At 36.0% G+C, this 20189-nt stretch overlaps 1 protein-coding gene across 6 annotated transcripts in view; it reads right to left on the bottom strand.

The window, feature by feature from the left end:
• Nucleotides 1–20189, bottom strand: part of Anapc1 (anaphase promoting complex subunit 1) — a 112974-nt gene that overhangs the window by 57738 nt on the left and 35047 nt on the right. For all 6 annotated transcript variants that reach the window (XR_002394746.2, XM_021257970.2, XM_004844316.3 and 3 more), the window contains 8 exons: nucleotides 19332–19600; nucleotides 18837–18928; nucleotides 17340–17488; nucleotides 8947–9025; nucleotides 8444–8480; nucleotides 8257–8321; nucleotides 5900–6078; nucleotides 2680–2894 (listed from right to left, as the gene is read on the bottom strand). Coding sequence is in view for 5 of the 6 variants with exons in the window: in XM_021257970.2 (XP_021113629.1) it covers nucleotides 2680–2894; nucleotides 5900–6078; nucleotides 8257–8321; nucleotides 8444–8480; nucleotides 8947–9025; nucleotides 17340–17488; nucleotides 18837–18928; nucleotides 19332–19600 (1085 nt within the window). In the remaining variant the exon portion in view is untranslated. The remainder of the gene's footprint in view (nucleotides 1–2679; nucleotides 2895–5899; nucleotides 6079–8256; nucleotides 8322–8443; nucleotides 8481–8946; nucleotides 9026–17339; nucleotides 17489–18836; nucleotides 18929–19331; nucleotides 19601–20189) is intronic.

Here is a 20189-nt window from a genome sequence, read left to right as displayed (position 1 = left end):
TTATTCTAATGATCTATATGTCTTTGCTTACACCAACACTCCCTTGATTACTGTAGCTTTAGAGGAAGTCTTAAAATTAGCTACTAAATGTCTTCCAACACTTTTTTTTCTTTTTTTAACTTTTCTAGGTCCTTTGTACTCCTACATAACTTTTAAATTTCAATATCCAATTCTTCATTTATAGCAAGTATACATACACCTGAATTTTTATATATGCCTTTGCTTTCTAATCCTGCTGAATTCAAACACAAGTTCTAGGGACTCCTAGAGATTTCTTAGTATTTTCTCTGTAGATGATCATTTCATCTACATACAAAGATTTTGTTTCTACCTTGCCAATCCTATCCTAATGGTGTCATTTTATTGCCAGACTATTTTGGTTTACGCCTATGTTTCAAAGTTTAATGGACAGATAAAGAGTAAGCATATCTGCCCTTGTTCCCCACCTTAAGGAGAAAGCATTGTATCTTCTCCATTCATATAAGGCATTCTCACTGGAAGTATGGAGTACATGTCTTTAATCTGTTGAGAAGGTTCTGTTCTATGTCTAGTCTCCTGATAGCTTTTACCATGAACAGCTGTAGAATTTAGTCCAATACTTTTTCTCTGACTAGTAACAGGATCATATGGCTTTTTTCCTTTCCTCTGTTAAAATGATGACTTTTGGGGGTTGATCTTCCAATGCTGAACCAACACTGCCATCCCTATAATGAAACCAATTTCTACATACTGCCAGGTCTGACTTCTAATAGTTTGTTTTGCTAAACAAATTTCTATATATGTTCATACTTTTTTCTTCTATTATCTTTATCCAGTTTTAGGATTAGCACAATGTTGATTGCCTAAAATGAGGGGAGAAGTGTTCCTTCTTTTTTTTGCTTTGTTGGATATAATTTATCAGTTAAAATGTATATGAGCCTGCTGTTGTCATATAGATAGGTTTTCAAGCTAGGAATATACTTTAATAGGTGCTATTCAAAGTTTATATTTCCTCCAGAGTTAATATCATTAATTTGTCTTCCAAAGTACTTCTTAGATGTTGTCAGATTTATTTCAAAAAAGATTTTTGTAATATGCTTTCTATATCCTTTTAAATTCTGTAAAATCTGTGGTAATGTCTCCTAGATCTTGATATTATAATTTCAAAAATGTATAATTGATATTCTGTAATAGGAAGAAAAGGTCTATAGGAGCAGGGGAAGTGGGAGGGGTAGGGGAAAGGAAAAAAGGGAAAAGAAAAAATATGAGAAAAGGAAAAAATGGAAACAAAGTCTTTGCAAATAGGGAAGGGTAGTGGGGGTGAAGGGAGGGCAGGGGAATGGGGAAAATAATAAGAACCAAGATACTCACGTAATGGTACAAGATCCCAATGATGAATGTAACTGTATTTTATACCTAAAATGTACCAATAAACTTAATGGGAAAAAAAACCACAACAAAGTTTAATGGACAAATGAAAAGTAGGCCTATCTGCACTTGTTCCCCACCTTAGGGAGAAAGCATTGTATCTTCTCCATTCATATAAGGCATTCTCACTGGAAGTATGGAGTACATGTCTTTAATCTGTTGAGAAGGTTTTGTTCTATTTCTAGTCTCCTGATGGCTTTTACCATGAACAGCTGTGGAATTTAGTCCAATACTTTTTCTCCAACTAGTGACAGGATCATATGGCTTTTTCCTTTCCTCTCTTAAAATGATGACTTTTGGGGGTGGATCTTCCAATGCTGAACCAACACTGCCATCACTATAAGAAAACCATTTTCTACATCCTGCCAGATCTGACTTGTAATAGTTTGTTTTGTTAAACAAATTTCTATCTCTGTTCATACTTTTTTCTTCTATTATCTTTATCCAGTTTTAGGATTAGCACAATGTTGAGTTCCTAAAATGAGGGGAGAAGTATTCCTTCTTTTTTCTGCTTTAAATGATTGATATAATTTATCAGTTAAAATGTGTACATGACCCTGTTGTTGTCATATAGATAGGTTTTCAAGCTAGGAATATACTTTCTTTAATAGGTGCTATTCAAATTTTATATTTCCTCCAGAGACAGTTTCATTAATTTGTCTTCCAAGGTACTTCTTAGAAGTTGTCAAATTTATTTCAAAACAATTTTTGTAATATGCTTTCTATATCCTTTTAAATTCTGTAAAATCTGTGGTAATGTCTCCTAGGTCTTGATATTTTAATTTTAAAAATGTATAATTGATATTGTGTAATAGAAAGAAAAGGTCTAAAGGAGCCAGGGAAGTGGGAGGGGTAGGGGAAAGAAGGGAAAAGAAAAAATATGAGAAAAGGAAAAAAATGGAAACAAAGTCTCTGCAAATATGGAAGGGTGGAGGGAGTGAAGGGAGGGCAGGGAAAGGGGAAAAAAATAAGAATCAAGATACTCATGTAATGGTACAAGATCCCAATGATGAATGTAACTGTATTTTATACCTAAAATGTACCAATAAACTTAATGGGAAAAAAAAAAAATTAGGGGTTTAGGGCTGGGGATTTAACTCAGTGGTTCCCCCTCCCGCCTCACAAGAGCAAGGTCCCGAGTTTGATCCCCAGTACCAAAAAAACAAAAAAAACCCCAAAATTAAGGGGTTTAAAAGGTAAAAACTTGAAGGAAAAGCTAATACAAATCTCAAATTCACAAAATACTTGACTGAGTGGACAGCATCTTTTTACCTGTTTTCCTTCTCCTCGATGAACTCATGGTCGCTGAGTTCCGGGTATTGCACCACATTGACTCGCACAGGGTGCGCACTCTGAAGGAGCCTCCGCACATCCTGCACCCGCAGATCTTCACTCCATATTAAGGACATAACCTCATGATTCATGTCATTCATGCCATCGTCTTCCTCCTCCGTTTCTGTTCCTGAAGGAACATCTGATGAGAGTACCTGAGTAACAGACTTTATTTTAAGAATTTTAAAGGCAGCCACCATGCAATTATTGAACATGAGGACATACATGAGGACAGGTTGATGGACATGACTACACAAGTATAGGGAAAGTATGTATTCCAAAGGAATGCTGGGGTTCCTAAGGTGCATATACAGGCACCCCAATCAGCTGGGGTCTTACTATGTTGCCTTCACTGGCCTTGAACTCTCAAGATCAAGTGATCCGCCTGCCTCAGCCTTCAAAGTAGATGGAACTATAGGGGTGAGCCACCACACCCATGTGTGTGTATATGTATGTATGTATGTATGACATATATATATTCTTTTTGGGTTTTTTCTAAGGTACTAGCATTGACCCCAGGGCCAACTGCAGCCACTTTAAAATTTTTAAGACAAAGTCTAAAAAAAAAGAAAAAGAGATAGAGTCTTGCTGGCCTCAAATTTGTCATCCTCGTTCCTCAGCCTCCCAGAACATGTGCACCACCACACCTGACCAAATATTTTTTTAAAGTATTGTGCTGCCTACTTGGAAACATTCTTTATTGAACTGAGAGAAAACATTTACTATTGTCATAAATGGAATTCACTGAATTCTAAGGATATACACCAAGGATTGAGGAAACTGAGTAATATTTTATTACTTTTAAGATAATGGATTATGGTTGGTTTTACTTTTCTGTCATCTTGCCCTGATAATTTCACCATATAGTTTAATATGAGGCTTCCCAGTTTAAAAAATTCAGACTGTAACAGATATACAGCACATGGAATCTCTTCATTTTCTTTCAAAGAGTTTTTTTGTTAGTTTGTTTTCTGAAAGAGGGTCTCGCTATATAGTTCAGGCCTTGAACTCACTATAGAGCCCAGGCTGGTCTCAAACTTGCAGCGATCCTCTTGCCTCAGCCTCCTGAGTGCTGGAATTACAGGCATGCACCATAACCAGCTTGAAAGAGAGTTTTATACTCCTTTGACAAATGAGTAAATCCTAGTTGAAATATTAAAGTATTGCAACATTTAACGTGGAAGCAGTAACATTAGCCTGAAAAAAAAAAAAATAGCAGGTATGACCAGTTAATCACTCTTAGTTCATAAAAATTCACTTTGGTTCCTATGAAATATCTAATTTGAAAAGACTATAGCCATGCACCGTATAACAATGTTTCTGCCTATGGCAGTGGTCCCGTAAGATGATATCACTGAGGGATGTTGTCATTATAAATACCACAACACTGTAGCACAACATCAAAACTGCACAACGACACTTCTCAAAATGTGTCCCATCATTAGGTGATACATGTATATTCTAATGGTTGAATTACCCAGAGAATATAAATCCAACTATCTAACACTGAATTTCAATGGGCTTAGTTATAAAATGCAGCATCAAATAAATGAAAAAACTGAATTTAGATGGAACCACTTAAATGGCATTTAAATACATATTAATTATTTAATGCTAATGTTGAACTGCTCTCATAGTAATAAAAGATATCTAAATACTAAAGGGTTTTCTTGGTTAAGAAAAGAAGGACATATTAGCCAAAAAAAGACTGATTTTTAAAAAAAATTTAAAACACAAAAAGCACCATTTCAACTAAGGGTTGTTATTATGAGGCAGATTCAAAAAGCTATGTGACAGGACCCTGCTGGACAGCAAGTTCCCATGGAAACACTCCGGCCCAGGTCCAGAAAGGCAACTGTGAGGCACAGTGAAGTTTTGCTCTGGGCCCTGAAGAAACATTAACAGCCCAAGGCCTTATGGAACCTGTGAAAAGTTACAATCCACTGATCACTGTGTGATGACCCAAAGAACAGTAAGAAACAAGCCAACCAGCTATGTTCTCAGGGACATGAACAAAGTATAAGAATCATGAGGAATAGAATCATCATTCCTAAATCCTCCTCAATGAGGTGCTACTATTTATTTTATAAAGTTAAGAGTTTTAAAAGTTTTTAAAGTTTCTTTTTTAAAATTTTATTTATTATTTAGCAATGCTGGGGATTGAACCCAGGGCCTTATGCAAGCTAAGCAAGTGTTCTACCACTGAGCTACATTCCCAACACAATTTTTAATTAATATATAATTTTACATGTTCTGAGAGTACAATAGTATGGATGTCCTGACTTCACACATCTGTCATTTCATTGTGTTGGGAACATTCAGTATCCTGTCTACTAGCTATTTTCATATAGTGACTTACTTGTTTTCAACCACAGCTACCCACAAATTTCACTTTCAAGTTTTCAGAAATGCTGATTATGTAAGAGAAGTAAATAAAGAGTACTGAGACATCTTACCCTATTTCTAGGCTTCTTAAAAATCATTCTTAAGGGACGGGGATTTAGCTCAGTGGTCCTGGCGCCTGCCTCGCAAGCGCAAGGTCCTGAGAGTTCGATCCCCAGTACCAAAAACAAAACAAAACAAAACAAAAAAAACCATTCTTAAACAGATTTAAAGATTGATAAAGGACAGTATTTCATGAGAGACAATCTAAAACGTCTTTTAAACAACTCTAATGGAAAAAAATTCCTTTGTGGGGGGACTTCAGCTTCATGTGATTAAACAAATATATTTAAATCCATTGAAAAGGCTAAATTCAAGAAATTTAACACATCAAAAAGAACGACAGAAAAAAGTTATATATTAACTGTCTAAATTCAGAATACAAGTGTTTCTGATTTTCTTATGTAATAATCATAAAGTTGTCAATTACCAATGTGGGTACAGACAGGGCAACAGCCATAGTAGTCACCCAACTGACTCAGCACCTAGCTGATTCAAGGCAAAGAAAAGTCCACATACGACACAGCAGTCACAAATCTCTTGTTCCCATGTTCATTTTATAATTAATAAGATGTATTCAGTTATAAACCCCATCTGGTATATAATACAAAAGACAAACTGGTATATACACTTGCAAAAAGTTGTAAAGGAAAATAAAGAACTACTCTGATTTCTTTTGGAGTTGAAATTGAACTCCAGTTTCTAAGTCGATACTCACAGATTTCCCTCTGGGTAAATTTCCTTCACAGGCCTGCTTAGAAAGATCCTGACGTCCAATCAAGAGGCAGACTGCTTCTGGCCAGTCTGAAGCAGGCTGCTCCCGGCAATGATAAATTGCATCTCTGATAGGGAGAGCAATTCCAAAGGGAAGAGTTTCCAAATCTCTTAAAGTGAATCCTTGAGGAGAAAGGAGTAAAGAATAATTTTAATTTAGACTTGCCACTTTCCCAATTATCCTCAGACTGCTTAGTATATCTGTAAGTAAATTCATTATATTCATCTTACTATCATACTAATGGGTGACATTAAGGATTCATATAAAAGATCTCTAAAAACTCCTAAAAATCTGAAGAAAAGACAATCCAATAGGAAAATACAAAGGACAAAAAGATATTTCCCAGAAAAGGAAATATTAGTGGTCAATATTCATATGAAAAGATGCTCTGCCTAATGAATGATCAGAGAAGTGCAAATTAAAAACACTGGCAAATCTAATTTCATATTCACTTGACAATCATTAAAGCCAATATACGGCAAAAAAGAGATGGTGAAGGGGACAAGTTCCATTGTCTGTTTTCAACAGAATGGTCTACTGTTACTGCTACATGAGTCACTGTGGGTGACTCTTTAAAAAACAATGCTGGTCCAGGAATTTAGCTCAGTGGTTCTGCCGCCTGCTCGGCAAGCACAAGGACCCGAGTTCGATCCCCAGTACCAAAACATAAATAAATAAATAAATTAAAATAAATTAAAAAAACAATGCTGACTGAAGAAAATAAGAATACATATTTATAGCTATATATTTCCATAAAATTCAAAAATATACACTACTAAGCAATATATATCTACGAAGAAAAACAAGGTAAAGGTAACATGCAATGTAGGTGGAGCTTGGTTACACATAGTGGTGTGCAGGAGGAGGAACCATCCACAAGTAGACAAATGGGGGCCTTCAACCCCACTGGTAATGTCCTGTTTCTAAAGTCAGGCAGCCAGTGCAGCAACATTCACTTTAGTATTTGCTCCCTATACTGAATATACATATTTCATACATTCTTTTATATGAATAACATATTTCATTTGATTCCTCAGATTAATTCAAATATATTCCTCCTGTTAAAATTCTTTAAATTTTATAAAATTGTGCATTATTTGTACTATACAAAGTTTATAAATCGAGGCAAAAAATGTTTCCTTATACAAGAATAACACTTTTATTATATATTAAATGGTATAGAGATGTACTGAACTCATCCAAAACTTTTGTTTTTGATTTTGCTTTTGTTTTTTTGAGGCAGGGTCTCACCATGTAGCCCAAGATGGCCTCAAACTCATGGTGATCTTCCTATCTCAGTCTCCTGAGGGCTGGGATTACAGGCAGGTGCCACCATACCCAGTAACTCATCCAATATTTTTTGATATAAGTGTCCTATAGGTACCACAATATTATTATTGTCATTTTCAAAATGACATACAAAAAAGAACTATGAAGAACTTCATTTAGAATATTCTTTAGATAAAAATTCAGAAACAACTTAAAATATGCATTAAAAATAACTCAGTGCTTTTGCATGCATATGTGTAAACGTTAATCAAAATAACACTGAGATTTCATTTTACCCCAGAAAGAATAGCTATCATCAAGAATTCAAAAAACAAGAAATGCTGGCAAGTCTTCAGGGGGTATAAAACCCTTCCACATTATTCCACATTATTGGCGGAAGTGTAGTCTAGTATATCCACTACAGAAATCAATATGAAAATTCCTCAAAAAATTAAAAAGAGAAATTCCATTTGACCCATTATTCCCCCTGTAGGTATCTTCCCAAAAGAATTAAAGACATACCACAGTGATACAGCCACAGTCATGTTTATAGCAGCACAACTTATAATAGGTAAATCTTACGGCCATCAACAAATAAATAGGTAAAAAAAAAATGTGGTATATATACACAATGTAGTACTACTTGACCATAATATAGGAAAAATTTGAGTCATCTGTAGGAAAATTGATGCACCTTGACACCATAATGCTGAGTGAAATAAATTAAACACAAAAATTTAAATTGCACATGGTTTCTTTTATATGAGAAGCCCAAAGTATAAATAATTTAAAGAGCAAAGTAAAAGACATGATAGAAAACGGGGATATAGACCTTTTGCAAATAGGAAGGCCATCTGGAGACGGAGGGACAGAGGAGAGAGTAGAGGAAAAGAGGAAGTAGAAAGGACTAAGATGTGACATATACATGTACTAACTCCCAAGGATAAAGGTACTGTATTTGCTATATGTTGCAAACATGAACCAGGAAGAAGAAAAAACCCCAAAACAAAGAACAACAAAGAAGCTCTTACCTACACTGGTCATCCAGACAACTAATTTTTCAGCGAGGCTAGACACTGATGCAGAATGTCGGAAACTAAACCCACAAGAGAATAAAACACGAAGTTATTAACACACCAGTAACACTACAGAACAATAATAAGAACAGTAATATTGTTTAAAATTTTAGATAAAGAAGCATAATCTGAATGAAATCACCTGTTTTCTTCCTGTTCTGCTTGTGCCTTTGGTGGGGCTAGAAGGCAACAAAATGAAACTTTAACAGACATCCTAGCAAAGAAAATACACAACATGTAGGAGACATTTGGAAACAAGAATTCATTAACCAACAATTCTGAAAAAATAATAAAATAAGGGGCCAGGGATTTAGTTCAGTGGTGCCTTGCAAGCACAAAGTCCTGAGTTTGATCCCCGGTACCAAAAAAAACCAATAATAATAATAAAAAAAAAAGCAATAAGTCACAATCTGGAAAGTATAATGATTTCCTTGAAGCTAATACAGTTTTTTGTAGCCACGCTGCAAACACAAGATTTGTCCTATTTTACAGAATACTATTATCTGAAAACCAGTTGTAGGCTATAGACTAAGGCAGGAATGTGACCTCTAATGTAAAGAACTGTGAATATTTTGATTTTCTTATTCCAGTTCTGATACAGACAGTTATAACAATTTGAGGAGGCCTAACATTATACCAACTTACCTATAGTTATTTTCGATAAATATTTTGAGGCATCATAAGAAACGGAGCTCTCATCACCAAGGATGTAGAGGGCAATACTCTGTATATGGAGAAAATGAATATACTATCTTTTTAAACCAAAGACATAAAATTTTTTAAAAAATCAAAACACAGGAATATTCAGCTCTCTGAACTTGTACAAACATCACCCAATCAGGTAACCCCACCACACTGACAATACAAAACACCTGCACTACTCCAAAGTTTCCCTCATGCCCTTATCTTCAACACTCAGCACTGGGCACGACTTGTGCTTTCCTCCTCCAGAGCTGTGTCTGCCCCACACTGTTACAAACACAGAATCAAAGGATATGCAGTCTTTTGTGTCCTGCTTCTATAAGGTCACGTGATCCCTTTGAGACTCACCTTTGTTACTGCATTTATCAGTAGTTTGTTCTTATTTAGTACAGAATGGTATTCCATTATACAAATGTGCCAAAATTTAACTAAAACATCAATGAACACTTGGACTGTTTCTACTTTATGGTAACGATGAGAAAACTTATTTAAACATCTGCACCCCAATTTTGTGTAGGAATAAGTTTTAATTTCTCTCAAAAGCAGAATGTGCTTTGTTTTATGGTAACTATATGTTAAACTTTATAAGAAACTTTCAAACAGCTTCCCAAAGTGCTAAACATTTTTGCAGCATCTCTAGCAATGTATGAGTTTCCACTGCTCCACATCCTCACCCAAACTTGTTTTTAGTTATCCTACCAGTATCCCAACAGGTATCTAGAAGTGCCTTGTTTAGGATTTAATGTTTTAAAACATTATGTTTACTTACAAACAATAACAAGAAATTTGCCAAACAATTTCAAGAGGTCATCCACTATAGTAAGGTAATTCTTTGAAATAGAAGTTCTCTGCTCACCAAAAAAAGGTTTTTACTGCACTCCCAAGTCATCACATTACCACATACCTATTTGTAAAACATTAATTGCCTTAAAACCACTTTGGAAGTGGGTGGCATTAACTACAATGCTAAAACACCTTCTATTTTCTAAGTATTTACTTCCCTTCACTCTAAACCCCAAAGAGCTATAATGGTATCTCCTTTGAAGATAAAAGGAAAAAATACAGGTGAGACAAAGAAAAAGTCTCTAAAAGTTTAAAATATTAACCACATAACAAAGATAAAAGTGTTTTTTATCTCAATTTTTTATCTGTAAATCACATTATTCAAAAGTATCACAGTAGGGCTGGAGATTTAGCCCAGTGGTTTTACCATGTGCCTCGCAAATGCAAGGTCCCAAGTTCAAACTCTGGTACCAAAAAAAAAAGTATCACGGTAACAAGTAGAGATAAATCAGGTCTCTTTCTTTCCTGGGAAAACATAAGTAAAATTACTTGAAGACAACTGGCCCCCAATAAAAGATCACTTCCTTACTTTCCCTTCTCTCATTTTAACAGACAGTAAACAGGCAACACCACCTTCACTAACAAAAGTACAGGCTCAGGCTGGGGATTTAGCTCATGGGAACCCTGCCTGCCTCACAATCGCAAGGGGAGGATGCGGGGTTACAGACTCAATAGTCAAGAGCCATACCAGCTAGCAAGGTCTGGGTCAGACTGCTGCAAATAGCAATAGTTAAACATCAAACAACAAAAACAATGGTTAAACATCAAACAACAAAACAATTAAATTCAATAAAACCATGGCCAGGGCTGGAGGTAGAGCATTTGTTTAGCATGCACAAGGCCCTGAGTATTATCTCTAGCACTGCAAAAAACAGTCATAACGAATGCAAAAGGATCTCGGCTGATATATTTTTATTATTTTTATGTCTGTGGCCAACAGATTATAGAGGAATACTAAGAATATTAAAAACTAAATAAAGAAGAAAACTCAGGTAGGTAAGCTGGGCACTGAAGTCAATTTCAGAGAAACATTTATAAAAGGACAACTTACAGAATGGGAGGAAATATTTGCAAATCATGTATCTGATAAGTCTTAATATATAAGAGTACATAACCTCCTACAACAAATAAAAAACAACTGGAATTCAAAAACACTCAAAGGACTTGAGTAGACACTTCTTCAAAGACATGTAAGTGGCCAATTGATACACGGAAACATGCTCAATATCATTACTAGTCATTAGGGAAATGCAAATTGCAAAAAGAAGACACCACTTCATATTTAATAGGATGGCTATAACTTTTAAAAGAACAGATGGATAAAAACAAGTGTTGGCAAGGATGAAGAAAAATTGGAACCCTCTCCCCTGTATTGTTGGTAAGAATGTAAAACAGTGCAGCAGCCAGGGTGAAAAATTTAGCAGTTCTAAAAAAAGTTAAACATCAACATGACCCAGCAATTCTACTCCCAGAAATATGTCCAAAAAGAACTGACAGCAGGGAGAAGCTGGGCCAGTCCCAGCACCTGGAAGGAGGCTCCCCCGCCGCCATTCCAAGCTCCTAGGGCAGAGAAGCTGAGCCAGTATCAGCACCTGGAAGGAGGCTCCCCCACCGCCATTCCACACTCCTAGGGCAGAGAAGGCGAGCCTCACAGGGGCCAGAAGCACCCCCACCATGGAAATGAGAAGACACATAAACAAGCCTCAAAAACAGACTTCCAGATCACCTACAGCAACCCCAAAGGGAAACGAGATGGGACAATCTGATACTCAACCACCTGGACTCTCTGAACTGGCAAAAAAAGAGGATCTGGGAAAAATGAAATCAGAAATAATTTCTCAGATAACAGCAAAGATTGTGCCCATAGGGCAAGACATGATCAATAAATCTAGAGTGGACACACATAAAAAACTAGAAGATCTGAGGACCATGATGGAATCCCAACATAGGAAACAAATGGAATCCATAAAGCAGATGCAAACAGATTTCCAGGAGATTAAAAACTCCACTGAAAGTCTGCACAGCAGAATGAACCAATGTGAGGATAGAATTTCACATATAGAAGATAAGATTGCAATTAATGACCAGGAAAAGAAAAATTGCTTTAACATTGTAAGGGACCATGAAAAATCAATCCAGCAACTGCTAGACAATGCAAAGAAGAATAACTTAAGACTGATTGGAGTCAACGAAGAAACAGGAGAGAGTGCAGATGACATAAAAAAAACTGTTCACAAAAGTGATGGCAGAAAACTTCCCAAGCAGGGGAAAAGAACTTGACATACAGATAAGTGAGGCATATAGGACTCCAAATAGCCTTGATCAAAAAAAACTCTACACATAGGCATATAATAGTTAGGATTCCAGAAACCCAACAGAAGAACAAAATTCTACAAGCAGTGAGAGAAAAGAAACAAATCACATACAAAGGAAAGCCCATCAGAATCACAGCAGACTTCTCAATGCAAACCCTCAAGGCAAGAAGAGCTTAGAGTGATGTATTTCAAGCCCTAAAGGAAAACAGCCTCCAACCCACATTGATGTACCCTCCAAAACTATCTTTCAAAATTGATGGAGAAATAAGATATTTTCATGATAAAGAGCACCTCAGGAATTTCATGAATAACCAAACCAGCTCTCCAAAAAATTTTAGACAATATCCTAGGAAAAGACAATGAGGATCACAACCCCAGGAAGCCCAGCAGAATGAATCCATTGGGTGTTACAAATTAAACGCAAAGGGGGAGAATCCAATAAAAAGAAAACGTCATGACAGGGCTTTTAAGACTTTTAACTTCATCTCCCTAATGAGTCTATAATTCAGTCTTGTTATTGTACTGATTAGTATTTTTCTGATTCTAGAGCTGCACACCTTTCCTTGTGCTGTACTGGCTATTTATTATCTTCTTGTGTCTACTTTTTAATTGGGCTATTAATGAGCTGTAAGAGTTCTTTATATATTCTGGCCATAGGTTATATGCATTGTAAATATGGTCTGTTTAAGGACTACTTTTCATTTTAACAATGTCATTTAAAGTTCTAAATTTTGATGGAATTTCATTTATCAATTTTTTCTTTTATACATCATGTTTTTTGATTCCTAGGTAGTTCTTGCCTACCCTAAATTCATAAACATTTTCCCTTATAATTTCTTCTTAAAGTTTTATACTTTCAGGCTTTCATATTTAGGTTCATAGATCCTTTCAAGTTATTTTTATGTACAGAAATAAAGGGTTGAGGTTAATTTTTTATATATGGATACCAGGTGTTCTAGTGCCATTTGCTGAAAATACTATCTTTTCCTCGGCTCTTCAATTGAGTTTATATTCTATAAAATGTTAATGTTAAATAATCTTTCAAATCTCAGTGGACCATATATGTGTGGTTCTATTTCTAGATTCTCTGTTTTATTCCAATGATCTATATGTCTTTCCTTACACCAACACTACCTTGATTACTGCAGCTTTAGAAGAAGTCTTAAAATTAGGTAGTAAACGTCTTCCAAATCTTTTTTTTTTTTTTTTTTTTTACTTTTCTAGGTCCTTTGTACTCCTACATAACTTCTAAATTTCAACATCCAATTCTTCACTTATAGCAAGTATACATAGACTTGAATTTTTATATATACCTTGTGTTTTCTAATTCTGCTAAATTCAAATACAAGCTCTAGGGGCTCCTAGAGATTTCTTAGTATTTTCTCTGTAGATGATCATTTCATCTACATATAAAGATTTTACTTCTACCTTGCCAATCCTATCCTAATTGTGTCATTTTATTGCCAGGCTATTTTGCTTTGGGCCTAGGTTTCAAAGTTTAATGGAAAGATGAAGAGTAGGCACATCTGCCCTTGTTCGCCACCTTAAGGAGAAAGCACTGTATCGTCTCCATTCATATAAGGCATTCTCACTGGAAGTATGGAGTACATGTCTTTAATTTGCTGAGAAGGTTCTGTTTTACTTCTAGTCTCCTTATGGCTTTTACCATGAACAGCTGTGGAATTTAGTCCAATACTTTTTCTCCAACTAGTGACAGGATCATATGGCTTTTTCCTTTCCTCTCTTAAAATGATGACTTTTGGGGGTGGATCTTCCAATGCTGAACCAACACTGCCATCACTATAAGAAAACCATTTTCTACATCCTGCCAGATCTGACTTGTAATAGTTTGTTTTGTTAAACAAATTTCTATCTCTGTTCATACTTTTTTCTTCTATTATCTTTATCCAGTTTTAGGATTAGCACAATGTTGAGTTCCTAAAATGAGGGGAGAAGTATTCCTTCTTTTTTCTGCTTTAAATGATTGATATAATTTATCAGTTAAAATGTATACAAGCCTGTTGTTGTCATATAGATAGGTTTTCAAGCTAGGAATATACTTTCTTTAATAGGTGCTATTCAAATTTATATTTCCTCCAGAGACAGTTTCATTAATCTGTCTTCCAAGGTACTTCTTAGAAGTTGTCAAATTTATTTCAAAACAGATTTTTGAAGTATGCTTTCTGTATCCTTTTAAATTCTGTGAAATCTGTGGTAATGTCTCCTAGGTCTTGATATTTTAATTTTAAAAATGTATAATTGATATTGTGTAATAGGAAAAAAAGGTCTCAAGGAGCAGGGGAAGGGGGAGGGGTAGGGGAAAGGAAAGAAGGGAAAAGAAAAAATATGAGAAAAGGAAAAAAATGGAAACAAAATCTTTGCAAATAGGGAAGGGTGGAGGGGGTGAAGGGAGCGCAGGGGAAGGGGGAAAAAAAAAAAGAACCAAGACACTCATGTAATGGTCCAAGATCTCAATGATGTATGTAACCGTATTTTATACCTAAAATGTACCAATAAAATTAATGGGGGAAAAAAAAAAAGAACTGACAGCAGAAACTTGTACTTGTTTCCCCTTGTACTTGCTTCCCCTTGGCAAGCAACATTATCCACAAGGGCCAAAACATGGAAACAACTCAAGTATCCACTAACAGATAAAAAGAAAAACCAGTTATCTACACAGCAGAATATTACTCGGTCTAAAAAGGAATGTAATTTTGGTAGATGCTTACACATAGATGAACCTTGAAAATATTATGCTAAGTGAAATAAGCCTGAATGAAACAGAAAGATAAATATTGTACAATTCCAATAATATGAGGTACCTAAAATAGGAAAATTCATACAAACAAAATAGACATTACCAGGAACTGAGAGGAGAGGGTAGGAAGAGCTACTGTTTAATGGTTACAGAATTCACACTGGTGGTGATAAAAATATTATACCCTTAAAAATGGTTAACATGATATGTATTCTTAATCATCATTTAAAAACGACCAACAGAATCACCATTCTCTATGCCTGTTCTCGAGCCTTGGGGGGCTTGGAAAACCCTTTTCAATATGAAGCAGAAAAAATGTAAAGGAGAGGAGAAGGGCAGGGTCCAGGGACATTTATAGTCTGCTAGCTTTCGGGAGAAGGGACAAAAGCATATGGCTTTCCTGGAAGCCTGAGAAGACAATATCTCCAGCTTTAGGTCCATAAGAGGCCTTAAAAGCACAGTGCTCCAGGATCAGGAAACAGGAACACATGCAACAAGGAACTCATCTTTACTAATGCCCTTGGTTCTGTGTGAAGGTTTGATGTTGGTCATGCATTAACTATTCAAAATGAACTAAGTTCTAAAAATAAAGATGCATTTCTTTGAAAAAAAATTTAGCAGAATTTTTAAAACTATAAAAAAGCTGATTCTCTATCTAATATACACAGGCAAAAAAACTACAATAGCTATGACAATTTTAAGAAAGAATAATAAAGGAAGAAGTAACACTAACCAAGTTCAAGGCTTACTATAAAGCTATAATTAATAATAAAGACAGTGTGGACAGCTACACACATCAGTGAGCCAGGGAAAAGTTCAGAAAAGGCCCAGATCCGCAAGAAAGTTGCCAATTGATTTTTGATAAAGTTGCCAACAACAGAGAAAAAGATAGTCTTTTCAGCAAGTGGCGTCCAAAGAACTGGATATCCAAAAGGAATAATAAAAGCCTCAACTTGTATAAAAAATTACTACAATGGACCAGAGATCTAAATGTAAAATATGTAAATGCAAAACATCTGTAAGAAAACAAAATTTTCATGACCTAAAGTTAAATAAAGAATTCTGAAGCCAGGCACGGTGATGCATGCCTATACTCCCAGCTTCTGGGGAAGCTGAGGGAGGAAGATCAAAAGCTTGAGGCCAGCCTGGACAATTTTGCAAGACCCTGTCTCAAAATAAAAGTAAAAAGCATTAGGGATATAACTTAGAAGTCTTTAGGTTCAATCCTCAGAGTAAGAAAAAAATTCTTAGAAGTGACACTAAAAGAACTATACATAAAAGAAAAAAACTGATAAAAAAAACTGAAAAAATCTGGCTTCATCAAAATTAAACTCTTTTGTTCAGTAAAACATTAAGAATGATGAAGCGAGACAAGCTACAATCTAGAGGTAAGTATCTATAAACCATGTATCTGGCAAAAATCTCATATCTAGAACTCTCAAAATGTCACAAGCATTGGGGAAATGCAAATTAAGATGACAATGAGATATCACTACACATCTATCAGAATGACAAAAATAAAAAATAAGATAATATTACCAAATACAAAAATTCAAGAAACATTCTCGTCAATATTGCCGGTGAAAATGTATAATAAAGAGACATTCTGGAAAATAATTGATAGTTTCTCAAAACACTTCAGTATAAACTTAGTATATGACTATCAATCCCATTCCTAGGTATCTACCCTAAAGAAACAAAAACTTCTGTTAATACAACACCATGGAGTTGAATGTTTACAACTGTTACAATTGTTAACAACTGGAAGCAACCTAGCTATTCTGAATGGATAAACCAACTATGGTAGAGTGGACACTTGATTTAGGAACTCAATTGTTCTCGTGGGCTGGCTGTAACTCAAGTTGGTCAACTGAAGGCTCAGGCTCCTCTACACAGCCTTCAAAGTCTCTCTCCTGTACACAAGCAGATCTCAGTGTCCTTTGAGAGACATTGGCCCAGTATTTCTCAATGAACCCCACACAGGAAAGGATGTTGTAATGTTCCTTCCAGAACTCGGATAAATTTGTATCTGAGACCACATGGCAACAGAAGCAGCCTGCATTCAGGTCGTAAGTCAAGACTTTTCATAAGTTAAAATGAAAATTCTGGTCATAACCCAAGTTGTTCATATGTCAGGCCAGTTGTAACTCAAGGATTCACTGTACATCCTATATAATGGATGACAAATCAGCAACAGAATATAATAAACTGTTAGTGACAACTTGAGTGAATCTCAAAATCATACATCCTAACTATGATAGCGATTATAGGAATCTATATATCTGGTAAAATACAAAGAACTACACACAGAAAGAAAAAAGCTGACTTCATTAAATAATAATCTTTAAATAAAATTTAAAAAGAAAAAGAAAAAATAAAAGAATGAAACAAGGCAGGCAGGCAAGACTCATAATACATACCAAGACAACAAGTCTGCTTCTTTCACAGATCCCAGGGAGGTAAGGGTAGGGTGGCATTCTTTCACCCTTCAGACAGGAACTCACCCACTGATAAATACTTGGTGGCTCAGAAGTAAAAAATGACGGATGATCCATAAATCCTGTTTGACCTGCAAATTTAGATCAATGTTTATAAAGTGTCCAGAATACATCAAAACAATACTCTTTTTTTTTTTTTTGGTGCCAAGTTTGAACTTGGGACTTTGCGCTTATGAGGCAGGCGCAGCACCACTGAGCTAAATCCCCAGTCCTAAGACAATACTATTCTAAAGGGAAGATGATTAACAGCACCTGTCATTTCAAAACAGAGCAACACCTTTCTGTTCCTCTGTTCTGTATTCTGCTCTCCAAAATGCTTTGCGCACTCTGCCATAATAAATAACTGACTATATTATTCTATATAATTTTAAATGACTTTTATTTTATCCCATCCTGGATGGAAATTTAGCAAATTTTTACACTCAAAGCATATAAAGAATCTAATCAAAAATATTTTTGCCTAATTCCAAAGTTAAGAAATCAGATTTAGTGCTGAACTAGGCCCCAACTCTGAGTCTCTTTAGCACAGGTTGGCTAGTTTACTGAGGAACTAAATTTTTTATTTTAGCAAATTCAAGTAACTATGGCTAAGGCTCCTATCTGGACAGCACAGGTGTAGGTTAAAGCATCCCTTGCCCCTGGAAGCTCTCGCTGCTTTTCCAAGCCAGAACCTTAGGGATGGTAAAGTTTTCCCTACATACTGAAGTCAGGATCAAATACTATTAACGAAAATCTAACTGGTGAAAAAACACTGTCCTTGGCCAATGGAAGAAACATATCCTCTGCTATTTGTTGGGAGCAATGCTACATAATTGTAGGGAAAAATCATTTGATTAGGCCTAGTTCTTCCACCTACAGGCCGGCTATGGCATTCCAAGACGTAATTCCATTCTGGCCTTGGGTCACAACTGAGATCTCAATGATCCCCGTGATGCTGTAAGGCTCCAGGACAAGACCACACCTGTGGGAGACACCCTGGGAAGAACCAAATCTTCCTGTGTAGTTCCTGGGAGGAACCAAATCTTCATCTGCATAGTTCCTCATTGTTCTTAGATTTCCACCCCCTCCCAGTCTTTTGTTACACCTTGTTTATCCCAATGTGAAGTACTGAAATCTACATATTCATTTGTTCCATTTGTTTCTCCTGATGTACTGAATAAACGGTGCTGCAAGCTAGGGGTTTTTGTCTTTGCGGCCCAGAGCAGCACTGATCAGATCCAAAGCTCAGCTTCTTCTCAGTCTCATTTGTCTACCTTTCCTGTAATTCGCTGTGTGCTGCCTTGGCTCGCAGGAGACTAGGACTTACTGCAGAGGTTCTGGTAACATCCCCTTCCCCTGTTCCCTACAGCAATTCACTGAGAAAGACACAAGCAAATACAAATATCACAAACTACTCAGAAAATCTTTAATGGCACTTACCTTGATCAATTGTGCACAGTTGTCCAGTAGTTCTGACAAGTGTTGGATAGTCTCTATAGTAATGATCCACATAAGGCCCTAAGTGTAAGTCCCTAAAAAATTAAGAGCAAATTTAATAAAAGGTATTATATACCCCACCCCCATAGTTAGAAGGACTCATCAGTTGAACTTTTGCTAACAGGAAAGCACTATATGAATGTAGATTTTATGAAACAGCAGGTGTTATTATGAAACTTCTCTTGCAGCGTAGCCAATCTCTTATCAGAACACAGTGCTGAGCAGGTCACCCTTATTTTTCATGACTTTCCACTCATCTTAGGACTAAAACTCCCAGCAGGGCCAAGGGTCCCTCTTATAACTGGTATCTTCAAATTCTGTGGCTTCCAGAAAATGATCTGCTTGCCTGAGAAGGCAGATTTCAAAACCTTATGATAACATGGGAAACAAGTCACAGAAGAACCACTTAGCAGTTGCTAACATATAAACAATATTTACCTTGCCAACTGAACGAGAAGGTCAACAAGTGAACGAATTCCTTCTCCCATCAGAGTATTCAACTTCAACTCTTCATAGACAAGATGAAGCACAAAAAATATTGCAGTTATATGAGTAAAGAGAAGAGTAGAAGAATCCAGACTGAGATTTTGTGAAAAATCTTCATCCTTCACCCTTGAAACTTCCAAAGAACTCAAACACAGAGATCTATTCAAAAGATGAGACTCAACATTCTGGTGGTAGTCTGAATTTAGTAAATACTCCCAGTCCTGAGAAGAGTAAGAAGGATATTACTTGTTTATATGACCCTACCTTATGATGCATCCTTAACAAAGAAAACCAAATTCACTTAAAACAATTCAAGTCTCATTTTCACATAAAGCCAATCTAAGAATATGAGAAAAAAAATACTGAAAAGAAGAAACAACTACAAAATAGCTTAGCAATTTTCAGATGCCAGTGATGAACCTTAAGACAAGCTACATTGGCCAGGGATTTAGCTCAGTGGTTCCACTGTTTGCCCCACAAGCGCAAGGATCTGAGTTCGATCCCTGGTACCAAAAAAAAAAAAAAGACAAGTTACATTTAAAAACCATTTGAAAAAATCCAGACGTGAGCTTTCAGAGAGGGGACTCAGAGAAAAGAACCCTACTACTGTATTTAGGCAGGAATTGAAAGAGAAAATTTAAGATTCTCTCAGGCCATGTCTTACAAAGCCAAAAGTAAACAACAAGGAAGGTGGAAGTAGGTGGGCAGTTTAGTGGCCACCACACTGAGGTGTGTCTTGGTAAGAAGGAAGGTCTACCTGGATTCAGCTGGTATACTACTCATCTTTCCCTATTCCAAGATGTGGGGCTG

This window comes from Heterocephalus glaber, unplaced genomic scaffold, assembly GCF_053883595.1.
Source record: "Heterocephalus glaber isolate CG9 unplaced genomic scaffold, H.glaber_assembly_v1.0 deba00000470, whole genome shotgun sequence".
NCBI classification, from domain to species: Eukaryota; Metazoa; Chordata; class Mammalia; order Rodentia; family Bathyergidae; genus Heterocephalus; species Heterocephalus glaber.
The sequence above is the reverse complement of the archived record's forward strand: the minus strand, read 5'-3'. Positions and strand labels throughout refer to the sequence as shown.